General features: G+C 35.0%; 1 protein-coding gene across 4 annotated transcripts in view; it reads left to right on the top strand.

Moving 5' to 3' along the window:
- The window catches only part of BRCA2 (BRCA2 DNA repair associated), a 60463-nt gene that overhangs the window by 6502 nt on the left and 33901 nt on the right, over window positions 1–20060 (top strand). For all 4 annotated transcript variants that reach the window (XM_058687965.1, XM_058687950.1, XM_058687957.1 and 1 more), the window contains exons 4-13: window positions 2332–2440; window positions 3085–3131; window positions 3229–3269; window positions 3462–3573; window positions 4326–4375; window positions 5262–5373; window positions 6217–7335; window positions 8746–13536; window positions 15479–15574; window positions 17269–17338. In XM_058687965.1, coding sequence (XP_058543948.1) covers window positions 2332–2440; window positions 3085–3131; window positions 3229–3269; window positions 3462–3573; window positions 4326–4375; window positions 5262–5373; window positions 6217–7335; window positions 8746–13536; window positions 15479–15574; window positions 17269–17338 — 6547 coding nt within the window. The remainder of the gene's footprint in view (window positions 1–2331; window positions 2441–3084; window positions 3132–3228; window positions 3270–3461; window positions 3574–4325; window positions 4376–5261; window positions 5374–6216; window positions 7336–8745; window positions 13537–15478; window positions 15575–17268; window positions 17339–20060) is intronic.

Raw genomic sequence — 20060 nt, 5'->3', positions numbered from 1 at the left:
TCTATTGTTTTCAAAAGAGAATTATCCCTAAAGTTTCATGAGGAAATGTACTATTTCTGCTTCTCAGCAGTCCTTTTGAGTAAAATCGTATGAGTTTATCTCACCATTATTCAGCCTTTTTGTGAGATTCTCAGATTACTTGGCAAATGTTTTTTGGATATGACTTATTTTTACCTGTTTCATTTTTTTACTTTTTATTTTTTACATTTGGGTGTTCATTGCTAAGCCAATATTGATACTTTATTATAAACTGAAGTCATTTGTTTATATTAGGGTTCATTATTGGTACAGGTCTCTGGTTTTTGACAAATGTATAATGTCATGTATCCATCATTACAGTATCCTACAAGATCGTTTCACTGCCCTAAAAGCCCCTTGTGTTTGCTCTCCACCTGTTCACTCACCTCCACCCCAAACCCCTGGCAACCACTGATCTTTTTACAGTCTACAGCCTTTTTTTCAGAATGTCATATAGTGGAAATCATACCGTATGTAACCTTTCAAACTGGCTTTTTTTACTTAGCAACATAAGGTTCCTCTGCATCTTTTCATGGTTTGATAGCTCATTTCTTTTTATCACTGAATAATGCTGTATTATATGGATGTACCAGTTTGTTTATCCGTTCACCTATTGAAGAACATCTTGGTTGCTTCCAAGTTTTGGCAGTTATGAACAAAGCTACTCTATCATGTGCGGATTTTTGTGTGGACCTAAGTTTTCAACTCATTTGGGAAAATACCAAGGGGCATGATTGCTGGATCATATGGTAGGCATATGTTTAGTTACATAAGAAACTTCAAACTGAATCCCAAAGTGGCCGCACCATTTTGCATTTCCATCAGCAGTGAGTAAGAGTTTTTCTTGTTCTACGTCCCCATCAGCATTTGGTATTGTTTTTGTTTTGGGCTTTAGCCATTCTAAGTGTGTAGTAGTCGTTTCCTGATTAAGATCTTTGTTAAAGTGAACTGGGAAAAGTGAAATTTTAAAAATAGGTTTAGCTACTTTTTAGTGTCAACTAAAAGTCTCATTAGAGAAACTTGGATATTTCATTGAAGTGGGGTTTACCTCACACGTGTATTTGGCTTAGTAGTGATTATATCCATTTCCTGTTACTTAAGAAATGAGTAATATAACACAGTGTTTTGCATGTGCTACTGCAAATAGTTTTGTTTGGTCTTTGCCTTATTTTATAACACTAATGCAACTTATTTTTCCCCAAACTTTTCTAAGTTGGAGATTATAGGATCAGTTAAAGCAACTATTTTTGAAAGCAGTTTTTAAGAGTAATGATAAATGCCTCAAGTACCATATTTGTGATACAGAAAATGGGAATATTTCCACACTGTAAATTGGATTTGATAGAGCCAGATACAGCTTTATAGAAACCCTGGCTGAGCCTTATTGCGGAGAAAATAGATGTATTCGTCAACAGTGGTAGTTTTTTCTAATCATTGCTAATTCATCCAGCCAGGAATTGTGGAGTGACTGTAACATTAAGCATTGATTATAGTTGCTAAGGAGACAGTGATAAGTAAGATCCCTACGTCAAGGAGCTCACATTTCTAGGAGGGGAAGCAAGAATGCTGTATGATAAACTCTACGAGGAACATACAGCAGCAGCTATCACTTAATTTCATGTTAGGGACCACTAAATTTTTCCAGAGGAGGTAGTTTCAAAATGGAAGCCTGAAAGAGGATGTTCAGTCAAGAGAAATAAAAAGAGAAAAACAGTTTGTACAAAGGCCTGAAGTGAAGGAGAGCATTCTTGCAGGATATGCAGGTGGTTGGATATGGCTGAAAAGTAGAGTGAAAGAATGTCATAGAAATTAAGGCAGATGATGAAAGTCCTTGCTACTAGGGAGTTTTGATTTGGAATTTGAGCTTGCTCTTGAGAACAAGATCTTGAAAGTTTTCAGCAGAAGACTAATATCAAATTTGGTACATCGATAGGTTTTTAGTAAATGTCTTTTTCTTTACTCTTATCCTTCATAATACCCTAGTGCGTGTGACTTAATAATAAGGCATAAAACATTCTATTCTGTGTTCCACTTGTGTGGAATTTCAAAAAATTTCTCCTACTATATTATGAACTCCTTGAAGTGTCCCAAAGTGTCTTACATATATTATATACTTGTTGAATGGGGGCACACATCCTTTGAGACCTCCCCTTTTGGAAGGAATCAACAAACTGAGAAACCAATTCAACTGAACTCCCCATACATTCTCCTTCCCAGGATAGATAAGATTTTTTTGTTTTTAAATACTTCCAGAGAATGAAAATTCACAATCCATAGCATATACATACTCACTGAATTATTGTACTGTTTCAGGAAAGGATATTACCAATAGTAAACATAAAAGTTGTTGCACAATGAAGTCTAAAATGGATCAAACAAATGATGTTACCAGCCCACCTCTAAATTCTTGTCTTAGTGAAAGGTATGGTAAAGCTTGTTCTATTAAAATATTTAAATGAAACATTTTCCTACATATGCTGTTTGTTTTCTAGAAATGCACCTAATTTTCATGCTAATATTTTGGCTAAAAGCCTGAAAGAGGATATTCTACTTTTAAATAATCTCCTTTTAGGTTGAGTTTTTTAATTCAGTAATTTTTACATTAGAAACATTTACTTTGTTTTTCTTACTATGTTGAATTCACTGGTTTTTTTATCTATATTCTGTGACATTTTTAAGTTATAAAAATATTGATGAAAAGCAATGCCCTTGATATAGCAGCTTAAAATAATTTGTGTGCTTTGAGAGAATATGATTTTATAGATTCACTTTACATAATTGCATAATTTTTAAGTCAAGATGTACAGTTCTTAGCAGTTGAAATTTGTGAGTGCTTTATACATTACTTTTTGTGGACATTTTAAACATAATTTAGTGGTTACTTAATTTTTTCATGAGATGTTTACTTTTTAAAAAGTAACAAAATATTACAAAGTAGTGTAATTCTAATAATTGATATGACTGAGTCTTTTTTTTTCAATAAGATTAATATTTTGTTTCTTCTTGCCATTTCTGTTATCTTTGAATAATGGTTTTTGGTTTGTTTGGGGTTTTTTTCCATTTTAGTCCTCTTCTACGAAGTACACATGTAACACCACAAAGAGAAAAGTCAGGTATGATTAAAAATGAGGTTGGTTTTTTTTAGCTCTAAAATACTCTTAAATTTTAATTAAAAAAAATGTAGTAATTTTCCCCTTGTTTTACCCCCAGTGGTATGTGGAAGCTTGTTTCATACACCGAAGCTTATGAAGGTAAATATCCCGCCTAGTTTATTTTTCTTGTGGAGAAGTGAGAGTTTGACAACAGTGTCCTGCCTGTGCCCTGAGATTTACAAATACGTACCTATGGTCTCATGTAGGCATTCAGGGAGTGATAAGTGAAAAAAATACTCTTAATCATTAGTGCATTTATGTGAAATAAATAAACTGTTTTCTTATTTCCAGGGTCAGACACCAAAACGTATTTCTGAAAGTCTAGGAGCTGAGGTGGATCCTGATATGTCTTGGTCAAGTTCTTTAGCCACACCACCAACCCTTAGTTCTACTGTACTCATAGGTAATACTAGCAAATGCATATCGTGTCAGATGGTAGATAATGTTGATAGAGTGTCATCTCTAAATGCTTCTGACAAAAAGAAAATAGGAAAAGATAATTGGATAGTAATTAGATTATACTATCTTTGAGAAGTATGTTAGTAGTTGAGAATAATTTTATTCTATTTATATTGGGACTACAGGTACATTACATGGTGTTCTAGGAGTAGTATTCTGTAGGAGTCCATCTATATGCAAACCAGGATTTTTTTTTTATTATTCTAGCAAAAAGTACATTCCATTTTGATTCTCTCTTTGGCTGGGATTTAGCTTTTTTTGTTGCTCAGATGAAATAATAGAGGTAAAAGCATGTTGAAAAGTAAGAAGTATTTGACATATAATATGCTTTTAGAGTGTATTATTATCTAAATAAATGCTAAAGTCTATAAGCTTTATCCTTAAGTCATGACCCCATAGCTCCATCTGATTTTCTTAGTCTTTATGGATAGTATTACCTTAAAGTCGGGGTCATCAAACCACAGTTTCTTAGCACCTTATGAGTGGGACTAAGGAATTGAATGTAGCTTATTCACTAGGTTGATTGACCTTTCTAATTACCATACTTGAGTCAATTCGCTTTGTTTCAAATGCATCATTTATTTCAGTAGTGTATGTGTCTTTTGATGTATGACCAGAAAATACTGCAGTTTTCACATTAACCTTAGTGTCTGGTATATAATACAGTATAGATAAATTGAATTTTTTTTTTTACAGTCAGAGATGAGGAAGCATCTGCAGCTGGATTTCCTAATGACACTACTGCTGTAAGTAAATGTGACAAATTGAGGATGCTGTTGCAGTTGCTTATAATTTTAGAATGCCACGGGGCTCCTGGGTGGCTCAGTCGGTTAAGTGTCCAACTTTGGCTCAGGTCGTGATCTCGCGGTTCATGAGTTTGAGCCCCGCGTCGGGATCTGTGCTGATAGCTCAGAGCCTAGAGCCTGTTTCAGATTCTGTGTCTCCCTCTCTCTCTCTGACCCTCCACCGTTGATGCTCTGTCTCTCTCTGTCTCAAAAATAAATAAACGTTAAAAAAAATTAAAAAAAATAATTTTAGAAAGCCTTGAAATATTATCTTGCATTTTTTCATTCCTTAATTTATGATTTATCTAAGTCTTTGATAAAGTCTTTAAGCCTGATCCTATGTGATTTTCTTTTTTTTTTTTTTAATTTATTTGTTTTTTAATGTACATCCGAGTTAGCATATGGTACAACAATGATCTAGGAGTAGATTCCTTAATGCCCCTTACCCATTGAGCCCTTCCCCCTCCTACAACCCCTCCAGCAATCCTCTGTTGGTTCTCTGTATTTAAGTCTCTTATGTTTTGTCCCCCTCCCAGTTTTTGTATTATTTTTGCTTCCCTTCCCGTATGTTCATCTGTTCTGTGTATTAAAACCCTCATATGAGTGCAAGTCATATGATATTTGTCTTTCTCCAACTGACTAATTTCGCTAAGCATAATACCCTCTAGTTCCATCCACGTCATTGCAAATGGCAAGATTTTATTCTTATTGCCAAGTAATACTCCATTGCATATATATACTCTATATGTGATTTTCTTGACTTCCTATGAAGTAATGGTGTCTCTAAGTTGAATATATGCATAGTGAGAATTTTTATACTAGTGACTTTAAAATACAACTTTTGCAGATCTTTAAAAGCTATTTCTGTAACCATGATGAAAGTCTGAAGAAAAATGCTAGGTTTATCCCTTCTGGGCCAGACAGTGAAAACAAAAGTCAAAGAGAAGCTAAAAGTCAAGGTAAGTCCTTCTATTTAATTGAACTACTGTTTTTAACTGACAGCATTAAAGTATTATTACTTCTTTCTTAAAAAGAAAATACACTGCTTTTCCTTCTTAATTAATGAAATTTCTCTGAGTAGAAGCTAATGTGATTTAAATGAAAATGTTAAATCATGGTAAGATAATACCATTCAATATCCTATAGTGACACCAAAACAAAACCTATAACTCAAAACTTACAGAGATAAAAATAAGACTAAAATTTAACAAAATGTGAAGGCCTTATTTCTAATTAGTAATTTGGGTTGCACATGTACTCAAAGTTACCTAATCAGATCATTGGAATATTGCATTTTTCTTGGTATGTGTATATCTCTGTATAAATGTGTGGGATTGGATAACTGTGTGTGTGTGTGTGTGTGTGTGTGTGTGTGTGTGTGTGTGTGTGTGTGTGTAAAATCAGATTTTACTCTCAGTTATTATAGGGCCACAAAATTAATTTGGAACATCTGGTTTGATAAATCTTAGAATGTTAAATTGAGAATATATACTAAGATTGCATGAGTTTTAATTGTGTAGAGTTGGTAAAAAAAAAAAAAGGGGGGGGTTATTAGGATTAGAGTATGAATAGAAGGCTTTGGAGACATTGGAATCAGTCTTTACCAGAAGAATGGGGGAAGGGTGGCACCCTCCTTCCCTTCCCCTCCCTAAAAGAGCTAGCACTCAGGATAACCCTTTAAATGCCACATTACGTGTTATATGGTATATGCTATCTCTTGGAGAACAGTTGCAAGAAGAGTATAAATTATATGGCTATATTATAAAGTGTTATCAATATGCTTCTGTTTTAAATTTTAACAGGATTGGGGAAAATGGTAGGGAATTCATGTGATAAAGCAAATAGCTGCAAAGACCCTTTTGGAAACTCAACACCAAATGTCTTAGAAGATGAAGTACATGAAAGAGTTGCAGATGTTTCTGAAGAAGATGGTTTTCCATTATGTGTTCCTAAATGTAAAACAAGAAACCTACGAAAAATAAAAACCAGTAAGACTAGGAAAAATATTTTCAATGAAACAACCAATGAATGTGAAGAAGCCAAAAAACAAATGAAAGAAAATAAACATTCTTTTGTATCTGAAATGGAAGCAAATGCCCGTGATCCATTAGATTCGAATGTAACAAATCAGAAGCCCTTTGGGAATGGAAGTGATAAAATCTCCGAGGAAGTTGTACTGTCTTCAGCCTCTGAATCGTGTCACCTAACCCTCTCAGGTCCAAATGGAACCCACATGGAGAAATTACCTCTACTGCGTATTTCTTCTTGTGACCAAAATAATTCAGAAAAAGACCTCATAACCACAGAGGAAGAATGTACCAACTTTATTATTTTAGAAGATTCTTTACCACAGATTTCAGGTGTACCCAAGTGTACAGAGAAGATATTAAATGAGGAAATAGTGGTAAATAAGATAGATGAAGGGCAGTGTCTTGAATCTCATGAAGATTCCATTCTTGCGGTAAAGCAAGCAGTATTTGAAACTTCTCTAATAGCTTCTCCACTTCAGGGTATCAGAAAGTCTATATTCAGGATAAGAGAATCACCTGAAGAGACATTCAGTGCAGTGTTCTCAAACAATATAACTGATCCAAACTTTAAAGAAGAACATGAAGCCTCTGAAAGTGGATTAGAAAAACATTCTATTTGCTCACAGAAAGAGGATTCTTTAAGTACAAGATCACTTGATAATGGAAGCTGGCCAGCCACTATCAGACATACTTCTGTAGCTTTGAAGAATTCAGGTTTAATATCCACTTTGAAAAAGAAAACAAAAAAGTTTATTTATGTTGTAAATGATGAAACATCTTATCAAGGACTAAAAACACAGAAGGACCAGCAATCGGGACTGATGAACTATTCAGCCCAATTTGAAGCAAACGTTTTGGAAGGACCACTGACATTTACAAATGCCGATTCAGGTACGAGTGTGTGTGTGTGAGAAAGTGAGAGAGTGAGAGAGAAAATGTATAGTTTTGTGGCTGTTGACAAGTTCTCTTATTTGAATATGCGAGTCTTTCTCTAATCTTTTTTAAAATATATACTGCCTGCTTTCCTTCTGTAGTTTCTTTTTTGGTTTTCCTTCTGTAGTTTTTTGGTTTTTTTAAATCACTGTACTTGTATTCAGTATCGGGCAATGTCTGCATACATTATTGTTTAGGCCTTTGATTACCAATGTTCAAAATCATTTTATTCAGACTGGTTGGATCAGTTTGCATAGTATATACTGTATACAATCATGCCTCTTGAGACGGAGCATTTGATTCAGAATCATCAAGAACTTGACTACTTAATTCCTGCTTTAATTTTGTTATATGTAAATTTGACAGTTCTGTAAATATGTTGTACTATTTACTATAGATATTCTCTAAATCATGTAAAAAAATAGAAAAAAGCTAATTTCTAGCTAAGTTTAATGTAAGTCACTTCTAAAATAAAAATGGTTACTGTTGTTACCTAGTTTTCTTAAATATTTAGAGATTACTTAGAGTTATTAATATCTGGTGTCAGAGTATGCACAGTGAGACTCTGTTTTTATTTGAGCAGTGATTCCTTTATCAGTAGCTGAATTGTACGTTAAAAAGGCAATTTTATCATCCTTTGAGAAGATTTTAGTGGATAGAATAAACTGGAATGTAGAGGAACTGTTTGAGATTTGGGTTAATTTCCAGAGAAGAATGTTTGATACTGTATACGTCAGAATTAAAATCAGTGAAACAGCTAATATATAGTAGTGGTCATTGATTAAATGAGACTAATATTTTTAACTTCCTAATACAGAATTCAGAGGGATGATTTAAAAAAAAAAACAAAACTCAGCAGTTTAATTCATTTGCCTTTATAATTGACATTAGGTCATTTTTCAGGCCCTTCATGTGTAGAGCCTATTTTTAAAAGCTGATTTTTTTTTTTCAGTATCAAAGACTGAATTAACTAAAGGAAGTAATTACTTTTCTAATTCTTTTCCTTTGCCTTGTTTTTTTTTTTTTATCTCCTATTACACCCATTTAGCAATGAAACTTTTTTCCAGTTTTATTTTCCAATAAAACTAATTTGAATTTTACTTATGGTGGCTGCTTTCTTGAACTACATACTAATTTTAATTGAATTGATACATGTTAGAAAAGAATACTAAGTTCTATTTGTCTTTAGTTGAAAATATAATAACTTCAAATAGAGACTATTTAGAATTCTTTGTTTTAAGCCTGACATCCGCTTCTTGCTTTTCATGTAATTCTTATCGTAGATACTACCTTTTTTACTTAGTGGAATATATTTAGTAAACGTGATTGATGGTACTTTAATTTTGTTTTGTCACTTTGTGTCTTTAGGTTTATTGCATTCTTCTGTCAAAAAAACCTGTTTGCAGAATGATTCCAAAGAACCAATTTTGTCCTTAACCAACTCTTTTGGGACACTTCTGAGAAAAGTTTCCAATAATGGAAGCAGTTCTCCTAATAATAAAATAATATCTCAGGATCTTGATTATAAAGAAGCAAAAATTAAGAAGGAAAAACTGCAATCATTTATAAGCACAGAAACGGATTGTCTGTCATCCTTACAGGAAAAACACTGTGAAGATGATACAAAAAGCCAAAGAGTTGCAGATAGAAAAGAAGAGATCTTGCCTGCAGTAAGCCAACCTTCTGTGCCATATTCAGAAGTGGAAGATAGTGGTATTCACTTTCAGACTCTGAAAAGCTTTTCATCTGACCCGGATAATACCAGCCAGTTAACTCCTCACCCCAGGGATCCTCCGTCAAACCCAGTCGGGCTTTCCAGAGGAAGAGAATCATATGAAGTGTCAGAGACACTAAAATGTAAGAGTCATGAAGCTGGTTTTGAATTAACCAAAACCATGGAAAATAATCAAGAAATACATGTTTTAAATGAACATGCTAAAAAAGCTAAGTTGTTGTCAACTGAAAAATATGTAACAGAAGCATCACCTTCTATGAAGGTACCATTCAACCAAAATGCACATCTCACAATAATCCAAAAAGACCAAAAAGAAACTACTTTAATCTCAAAAATAACTATCAATCCAAACCCTGAAGAACTTTTCCCAGATGGTGATAATTTTGTCTTTAAAATAACTAAGGAAAGGAATGTTCCTGTTTTAGGAAGTATTAAGGAACTTCAAGATTCAGACCTCTGTTGTGTAAAAGAACCTGTTCTCGAGAACTCTACCATGGTAGTGTATACAGATATGGATGACAAACAAGCAGCCAAAGTGTCAATTACGAAAGGTTTTGATTCATCAAACATAGATGATCTTACAGAAAAGAATAGAAATAGCATAAAGCAGCAACTCAGAATGACTTTAGACCAAGATTCAAAATCAGACATCACCTTGGATTCAGATATGAAATCAAATGGAAATAATGATTACATGGATAATTGGGCAAGACTATCAGATCCAATTTTAAATCACAATTTTGGAAATGGCTTCAGAACAGCTTCTAATAAAGAGATAAAACTCTCTGAACACAACATTAAGAAAAGCAAAATGCTCTTCAAAGATATTGAAGAACGTTATCCTCCTAACTTAGCTTGTATTGAAATTGTAAATACTTCATTAGAAAGTCAAGAGAAACTGAGCAAACCTCATATACTTGATCCACAGTCAATTAATACTGTATCTGGGTGTGTGCAGAGTAGCGCATATGTTTCTGATAGTGAAAATCGTCACACAACTCCTCCAACTTTATCTTTAAAGCGAGATTTTGATTCAAATCATAATTTAACACCTAGCCAAAAGGCAGAAATTACAGAACTTTCTACCATTTTGGAAGAATCAGGAAGTCAGTTTGAGTTTACACAGTTTAGAAAACCAAGCCACATGAAACAGAAAAATCCATGTGAGATGCCCGAAAAACACCTGACTATCTCGAATACCACTCCTGAGGAACAGAAAGATGGTCATCTCCGTCTCACAATTAATGCCCTATCTATCAGTCAGGGAGATAGCAGCAAGAAATTTGAAGGTATAATTGGAGGTAAGCAGAAGTTTGCTTGCTTGTCAAAAACCAGCTGTAACAAAAGTGCTTCTGGCCATTTAACAGGTAAAAATGAAGTGGAGTTTAGAGGCTTTTACTCTGCCCGTGGCACAAAACTGAACGTTTGTAGTGAAGCACTGCAAAAAGCTAAGAAGCTGTTCAGTGACCTTGAGAATATTAGCGAGGAAACTTCTGTAGAAGTAGGTATAAGAAGTTTCTCTTCAAGTAAATGTAATGGTTCTGTTTCAATGTTTAAGAAAGAAAATTGTAACAATGAGAAAAAGTTAAATGAGAAAAATAATAAATACCGCCTAATACTACAAAATAATATTGAAATGACTACTGGCATTTTTGTTGCTGAAGATACTGAAGGTTACAAGAGAAACATAGAAAACAAAGCTAACAAATATACTGATGCCAGCGGAAATATGTACAACTTCAGAGAATCTGATGGCAGTGATTCAAGTAAAAATGATACAGTTTATATTCATAAAGAAGAAAATGGCTTGCCGTATATTGATCAGCACGACATAGATCTGAAATTATCCAGCCAGTTTATAAAGGAGGGCAACACTCAAATTAAAGAAGGTTTGTCAGATTTAACCTGTTTGGAAGTTGTAAAAGCTGAAGAAACACTTCACGTTAACACATCAAACAAAGAACATTTAACTGCTAATACAATGGGGCGAATTACAAAAGATTTTGACATATTTGACGTATCCTTTCAGACTGCAAGTGGGAAAAATATAAGAGTCTCTAGAGCGTCATTAAATAAAGTTACAAATCTCCTTGATCAAAAATGTACAGAAGAAGAATTGAATAACTTTGCAGATTCCTTAAATTCTGAATTACTTTCTGGCATAGATATCAACAAAGTAGACATGTCATGTCATGAGAAAATGGAAAATACTGAAAGAAAAGACAAAATGAAAGAAAGTGACCTCACTGGTACTGAAAATAAATCACTGACCCTCCAGCAAAGACCAGAATATGAAATCAAAAAGATCAAAGAACCTACCATTTTGGGTTTTCATACAGCTAGTGGGAAGAAAATAGAAATTGCAAAGGAATCTTTGGACAAAGTGAAAAATCTTTTTGATGAGCAAGAGCAAGATAAAAGCACGATGACTAATTTTAGCCATAGAGGGACAAAGATGTCCAAGGGCAGAGAGGAGTGTAAAGGTGGGCTGCGATTAGCATGGAAAACAATTGAAATAACACCTGCTTCAAAGGAGGAAGAAATGCAGAAGCCTCTAGAGAAAAACCTTGTTTCTAACGAGATCGTGGTGGTACCCAGGCTCTTAAGTGATAATTTATACAAACAAACCGAAAATCTTAAAATACCAAATCGTGCCTCTCTGAAAGTTAAAGCACATGAAAATACAGGAAAAGAAACAGCAAAACCTACAACTTGTACAAATCAATCCACTTATTCAGCCACTGAAAATTCAGCTTTATCATTTTACACAGGACATGGTAGAAAAATTTCTGTGAGTCACTCTTCAATACTTGAAGTAAAAAAATGGCTTAGAGAAGGAGAATTGGATGATCAACCAGAAAAAACAGTGTATAATATATCAGATTATCTTTCAAAAAATAAAGTTGATAATTCTGGTATTGAACCAGTGGTGAGGAATGTGAGAGAGAGAGAGAACACCAGTGTTTCTGAAATAATGTTCACTGTAAGAGAAGCAGACACAGATCCACAAAGCATAAACGAAGATATTTGCGTTCAGAAACTTGTGACTAATTTCTCATGCAAAAATGAAAATACAGCCATTAAAGTGACGGTTTCTGATTCAAATAATTTTGATTCAACTCAGAAATTGAATTCTGATTCAAATGATGCTGTGCCTGTATACACTACAGCAAGTAGTGAAAGAGTCTTAGTTGCACACGAGACAAAAGTGACAGAGGGATTTACAGAAAACTGCAGTATGGCAATTAAGCAAACCACCAAGAGTAAACCAGGGAAAATTGTGGCAGGTTATCGTAAGGCGCTGGATGATTCAGAAGATACTATTTGTCCTAATTCTCTGGATGGTGCAGAATGTAGTTCGCCTTCACATAAAGATTTTGCTGAGACTCAAAGTGAGCAAACTCTACAACTTAACCAAAGTATTTCTGGATTCCAGAAACGTTCTGAAATACCACCTCGTCAGATTAATTTGAAAACTTCTGATATATGTAAACTTAGTACAGGGAAGCGTCCCCAGTCCGTCTCTTATACAAATGCTCGTGGGATTTTTAGCACAGCAAGTGGAAAATGTGTACAAGTATCAGATGCTGCATTACAAAAGGCAAGACAGGTGTTTTCTAAGGTAGAAGACAGTGCCAAGCAGCCCTTTTCCAAAGTATCATTTAAACATAATGAGGATCACTCAGACAAGTTCACAAGAGAAGAAAATACTATGATACGTACCCCCCAAAATTTACTATCATCTGCTTTCTCTGGATTCAGTACAGCAAGTGGGAAACAAGTTCCAGTTTCTGAAAGTGCCTTATGCAAAGTTAAGGGAATACTAGAAGAATTTGATGTGATGAGAACTGAATGTAGTCCTCAGCGTTCATCTACATCTAGACAAGATGTATCAAAAATGCCTCCTCCCTCTTGTGTAGATAACAGAACCCCAGAACACTCTGTAAACTCCAAATTGGAAAAAGCCTACAATAAAGAATTTAAATTATCAAGTAACTCTAACATTGAAAATGGTTCTTTAGAAAATCACTCTGTGCAAGTTTCTCCATATCCCTCTCAGTTTAAGCAAGACAAACAGTTGATACAAGGAAACAAAGCATCGCTTGTTGAAAACATTCACCTTTGGGAAAAAGAACAGGCTTTACCTGAAAATATAAAAATGGAAATTGGGAAAACTGAAGCTTTTCCTAATCTTCCTGTGAAAACAGATACAGAAATTCATTCTACTGACTCCAAGGATCCAGAAAACTATTTTGAAACAGAAACAGTAGAGATTGCCAAAGCTTTTATGGAAGATGGTGAGCTGACAGATGCTGAACTGCTAAGTCACACCAGACATTTTCTTCCTACGTGCCAACACTCTGAGGAGACGCTTGTGTTAAATTCAAGAAGAGGGAAAAGAAGAGGTGTACTTGTCTCAGTTGGTAAGTGTCCATTTTTTCCTGTTAGCTTGCCAATCACTTAAAAATTAAGTCTTGAATAATCCTGGTATGCTAACTTACAGCAATTCAGGTAATTATAAGCTGTATTATGTTTTATTTTTTTTTAATGTGGAATTTATTGTCAAATTGGTTTCCATACAACACCCAGTGCTCATCCCACCAGGTGCCCTCTATATTTTTATAGACCTTGTGGATGGTTTAGCAGAATGTGATTTCACTTTTGCTATCTCTGAGTCTGTACCAAGAAACATGTTTTGAGGTTATTTCGATGTATTTTTAGAGATTATTAATATAGTTATAATTGAGAAGCTACTGTTTCTTTCCCTAGAAAATTTAACAGCCTGCATAATACAACTTATTAACTGTTTCCATTAGAGAGGAAGAACACAGACGTTCCAACTCTGGCTCCTGTGAAGTTAAAAAATTGGTTTCAATTATAGGTGCTGGTTTGCCTCCCTTTTTTAATCTAGGAAGTGTTTTAAAGTCAGTCATTTTTGGCAGATAACATACTGGTCTTAATGGCATTTGGACTATATTCTAACTTCTCTTTGAAATATGTATGGAACAACTTAGTTCAACTAGGTCAAATGACAAAGAACAGTCTTAAGTCATTGAATCTGTTGATCAAATACCATCAAAGTAAATGCCAAAACTAACTCCAGCTTTTAAGTGGATGATCTTAATATTAAATAACTAACTCCTTTGTAAAAACTATGGACTCACAGAATTGAGTTGAATTGAGTTGTCACAGGTCTTGCCCAGTCTCTTCTTACTATAGAGCAAAACACTGAAGCCAGTGTCTTCAACTTGGCACCTTCAGTTACCCTGTGGATACAGAGTTTCTGAATTGTTATCCAGGCCACATTCCATACCAAGTTTATGTTATGGGAAAAGTAGAAAGTTGATGATACTTACCTTAAACTGTTGCTGTGCTCTGGTAAAAATTTTGAAGAGCAGATGCTTAAAGAGACTCACAGTTCTTTTATGGAAAATAATGGCTTTATTCATAGGAACCCATTTTGTTCATGTGTACTCTCAAGTGCGTTAACCTGCTTAGGGGAAACAACAACAACAATAACAAACTCAGACTTGTAATAAATGTTCTCAGCATCATCACTATTTAATGTTCCCTCACTTCTGTTATATATGAATATACAGCTTAATCAGCTTCTGGTTACTTGCTAAACAAATCACTTCATAATTTAACACTTGATAAAGCTTTGCATGGACATTTTCATCTCCTATTAAATTCTACAAGTTCATTCCCTTTAATAAAGCATCAAAAACCAGAGTACCCATTATCACCTATTATCTCAGTATGACACGGACATGCGTAATTTGAATTATGGTTTAATTTTACTCTCAGCCTTTGTAGAATTTTTAAATAAGTATTACTAATATTTTAATGTAATTTTGCTAATTTTAAAGTCTTTTCTCCTACTCACTCTAATTCAAGGACCTGCATAATAAATTCCTTCTCGAGTTAAATGCAGGAAAAAGTTTTACTTGAAGAAATTCTGTTTGTTCTTATTTCCAGTAAACTTATAGTTTCATTTAGTGCTAGTTTATTCCATTAAAAAGTAGCTTATCACTGGTATCTGGTAACATCTTTTTATCCCTAGACCCTATTAGATAGTGGTATTTTAAATGGGAAAGAAAGAAAGAAAGAAAGAAAGAAAGAAAGAAAGAAAGAAAGAAAGAAAGAAAGAAAGAAAGAAAGAAAGAAATTAATTGATATTGAAAAATAAATTGTCTCTTTCAAAGTAGAATGGTCACTACTTAAATTAGAAGTATTATGTATTTTTTGCTTAATAAATTGTAAGAGTCAGGACTTTAGTTTTAAAAAAATGAACTATATAGGCTTTTGAAAAATAATATTGCTATTATTTGCTTTAAAAACATATATGGAATTTTTTTTTTTTAGGAGAACCCCCAATCAAAAGAAATTTGTTAAATGAATTTGACAGGATAATGAAAAATCAAGAAAAATCCTTAAAAGCTTCGAAAAGCACTCCAGATGGTAAAATTTGCTTTGTATTCATATCTTTTCCCTCTCTGTAGGTACTACACACAATATTTTTAAGTGAACTTTTCTCAGCTTTTTTGGGTATTTAAATAATTAGACAAGACTTTGCAGTGTGGTTTGTTAAAATTATGTCTTGCTTTGTTCTGTGAGCATTTCCTTCATAATACCAAGTATGATGTGGAGGTTCTCTATAATGACTTTTTAAATTAAAAAGCTATAAAAATTTAGTAACGTCTTAGTATAATAATTTAAGGCTTAGGTTCTGGGAATCCAGGCAAGCTTTTGACCTTCACCATTGCACGAAAATCACTCTCTCCTAAGCCATTTGGTGATCTCCGTGTTGGCAAATCCAACAGGCATTCTGTGTGTTCATTTGACTCCATCTTTCAGCCACATTTGACAGTTGGTCACTCTTCTGAGACCACCACATGCAGTCGGTTCTCCTCCTGCATAGCCACTTCTCTGGTTCTTCCTTATTCTTTCCTTCCTCTAAGCATAGGAGTGCCCCAGGGCTCTGTGCTTAGAGCTCTTCTCTGCTTAAACTTCAGTTTCCGTGACTACCAACATTGTCATCTGCAAGCTTAGCCCATCCTGGAACTCCAGACTGACTTGTGCATTTGCCCTTGATACTCTTCTACTTACATTGCTAATAGGCATCTCTAAGTCACTATAGGCAGTGCTAAACTCCTGATTCCATCTCTGTCCCAAACCTGCTCTTTCCGTTCATTCCTTTCTTGCTGCCATTCTGCCAATTGACACATCAAAACCTTGGTGTCATCCTTTACTCTTTTGTTTCCTCACACTTCACATCCAACCCATCAACAAGTCCTATATGTTCTACCTTTCAAATATAACCAGAATCTGATCATTTCTTCTCATTCTCCCCCTACCACCTTCATCTAAGCCACAGTCAAAGCTTGTAACTCCTTTCTCTGCTTCTGCCTCTGCCCCTCCTCCAGGCTGTCTCAGCATAACAGCCAGGATCATCCTGGTAACAAAAAGGTCAGATCATGCTCCTTGATTGCTTAAAACTCTGCGTGGCTTCTTATCTCATTTAGACTAAAATCTGAAATTCTTACCATGCAATACATAAAAAAAAATAAATAAAACGTGTAACTATTGCTCGCTATATATTTGGTTCCTGGGTTTGGAAAGGAAGAATTCAAGTAGTGAGGCATAAATGTGTTAGACTGTAGAGGCTTAGTTCTGAAACACATGCAATAAATCCCACAGCAGACCCTTAATGACTGCATAGAATCTTCTTCATTCTTTTTTATGGTTGCATAGTATTTGATCATGTGGTTGTATCAATGTATTCTAGTTTAGTCAGCCAATCCCGTACTAATGAACGATTTGAAGGTTTGAGAAGTACAAGTTGCATACTGAGAACAATATCTAAAGTTTGGCTTGTAAACCTTCGTAAGACTAAATTTTAAATTTGATGCATGGCAGTTAACTAACACATTTGAGTTATGATTAACATCAGCTAACGAAATTTATACTGATTTTCTTGATTTGTTTATGCTGAGTTATTTGGTATATAGTTATTATCAGTTTGTGAGTCAAATATTTCAGGCCTATATATCAATTTTTTATGTAAATATTTACAATTATGTGTAATAAATAGGTATAGGAAATAAAATTTCATTCAGATTTTCATTAATACATAACGTAAAATATTTTTCTAGGCATCATAAAAGACAGAAGCTTGTTTATGCATCATATTTCTTTACAGCCAGTTACCTGTGGACCCTTTAGGTAAGACATGTTCAATTTTTTTTTATTACAGTATAGGAAAAGTATGTTTTTTTTAAATAAATATTTCTAAAGATACTCTTTTATCTCTCCTCCCTTTCAAAGCCCTACTCAAATTACTAAGAATTTTTTTAATGTATAAATCCACAAGGACAATGATTGGAGAAAAAACAAATTCTGGAAGCCAAAAAGCATGAAAGACTTAGAACATCATAGAAAGCTAAAACTTGACATTAGAGCAAGTAGAGAAGCTACCCAATTTCCCCCAAAGAAAAAACCCAAGAAAGACTCAAATTGGCAGCAACTTGTACTTCTGAAGGTGAGGTAGAAAATAGGGAGATTAGTTGAAAATCTGTTTAAGAAATACCTATATCCCTTCCCCCACTGCAGGCAGCCAGTTATCCCTTTTGTGCCAGAAGACCTGGAAGGTTATTGTCTGGAGAAGATGAATTGGAGGGGTTCTGAAGTGGGAGAGGGGAGACACAGTAGGCACAGTTGAAGGGAGGGTACCGAAAACAGAGATCAAGTAAAAAATCTGCTTCTCAAGTAGTGAGACTTGCCAGCCTCCTTCCCACATTTGGCTCCCAAATACTGGCAGCCACGCCTCTAGGCAGAGGACTAGAAGACTTTTTTTCTAGGGAACATGACTAGCCCAATAGGAAAGACTAGAAATACTGACAAATGCAGGTACTCAAACGAAACTGCATAGCCAGAGCACCAGACAGTGATGCCAACGATTAACAAGCCCCTCCAGCACACACCTCACTGTTTGTTTGTTTGTTTGTTTGTTTGTTTGTTTGTTTGTTTGTTTTGAGAGAGAGCAGGGGAGGGGCAGAGAGGAAGAAGGAGAAAGAGCGAGAATCCCATCCCAGGCAGGTTCGGCACTGTCAGCACAGAGCCCAGTGCGGGGCTCAATCCCATGAACCTTGAGATCATGACCTGAGCCGAAATCTAGAGTCAGGTGGCACTTAATGAGCTGAACCAACCAGGTGCCCCATACCTCACTCTTAGATAAGATCAGAAAATAAAAGATCACTAGCTATTGGCAGAAAGCCTCTGTGATAGTTTCCATAGCGCAAAAACAAACAAGAAAGAAACTTAGAGGAAATAGACCATACATGGAGGTGAATAAAATTTCGAAAAAACTTACTAATATTCCCAGGTGGAGAACAACAGAAGTAATAGAAAAGTTATGAAATCTCCAAGAATATAGAACAAAAAGAAAAAGATGAAAAAAGAAAAGATAATTGGAAAAGTCAGTCATATGGGCTAACATCTGAAAATTTGGAGTTTGGGAAAGAAGAAATAAAAGGGAAATGAAGAGAAGTTTTCAAAGAAATAAGATACTTCAGCAGTACTGAAGGATATGAGTTTCTTTGATTAAAAGAGCCCTCTGATCACACGAATAAAAACTGACTCACATTAAGGAATATGCTTTTGAAATCTTAGAATGCTACAGGGAAAGGGAAACCTTAAATTTTCTGGGGGAGAGGGGAGGGCAGAAAAATCAGGTTTCAAACAAAGTTTCAAGAGTCCTAATGGTATAAATCCTCTCATCATTAACAATGGAAGCTAGAAGATTATGGATTCTATAATGTATACTACAGAGCAGTGCCTTGAAAATTCTGAGAGAAAATGACTTCCAGCCTAGAATCCTATCACTGACCAAAATATCAAATAAGTGTGAGGTAGACATTTTTCAGATGCAGAGTACCAAAAGGTTTATCCTCCATGCACTTTTCTCAGGAAGCTCACAGAAGTCACCCATAACCAAGAAGGAGGAAGATGTAAGATTTGAGAAACAAGAACTTAGCATAGGAAAGAGGCAGGTAGACAGTGCTTTGAGGGGAGATCCCAGAAAGATAGCTGTGTCACTAAGCCCAGACTGGCAGCTAGACCATTTTCGGACAGAAGAATAGAGCCCTCAGAGAGTTTGCCTACAAGATAAAATTGAAGCAGAACCTGAAGTCTTAATGCAGTGATAAACTTCTTGGTAAAGATGGTGGATTGAGCACACCCAAATAGTTCCATTGCCTTCCAAAATTTTAGCAAAACCACAGTGAGGGAACTTGCACCCACCAAAGATAAGGGAGGACAGGAGAGGAGACCTCAGTGGCTGTATTTCCAAGGATTTGGAAGAAAACGGATTCAAAAGCTAATAGTGGGGAGAGAAAAAAACCAACCATTTTACACTGAAGAAGCCTCAAAAGCTGAGGAATTTGTGTATCTTCACAGTTGGTGGTGAAGAAGGAAGGAGCCAGAACAAGGGTATGGGTTGAAAATACATTGCCTCCTCCACTCCATGAAGCTGGACAGCTACCTGTTGTCCACTCTAACAGAAGACCAGGGCTTAAGTCTCCAGAGAGGGTACACAATTAAATGTTGACAGTCAAATACGTAACTTGGGAAGACAGGGAGATGAGATAGAAAGGCTATTTAGTAAAGCAGAAGTGGTGTTGACAGAGAGCTAAATCTTGATCTTCCAAGTGGCTCTTCAAGAAGAAGCAGTCACAGAAATGTCACTTAGAGATAATGGATGTGAATATCATAGAAGCATCTAAAATTGTAGAAAGCAGTTATAAAACCTTTCTCACCTGGTAAATTATTTAGCCCAAAGCTGTGGTTTAAATTGTTTTTAATATTACCTTTTCATAAATAACTATTTGTGGCATTGTTGAAAAAAATCATTGATCCTCATTTCTGGAGTATATTTTCCAGTAGGCTT

Source organism: Neofelis nebulosa, chromosome 1 (genome assembly GCF_028018385.1).
Source record: "Neofelis nebulosa isolate mNeoNeb1 chromosome 1, mNeoNeb1.pri, whole genome shotgun sequence".
NCBI lineage: Eukaryota > Metazoa > Chordata > Mammalia > Carnivora > Felidae > Neofelis > Neofelis nebulosa.
Note: the sequence above shows the minus strand (reverse complement) of the source record. Positions and strands in the feature narration are given on the sequence as shown.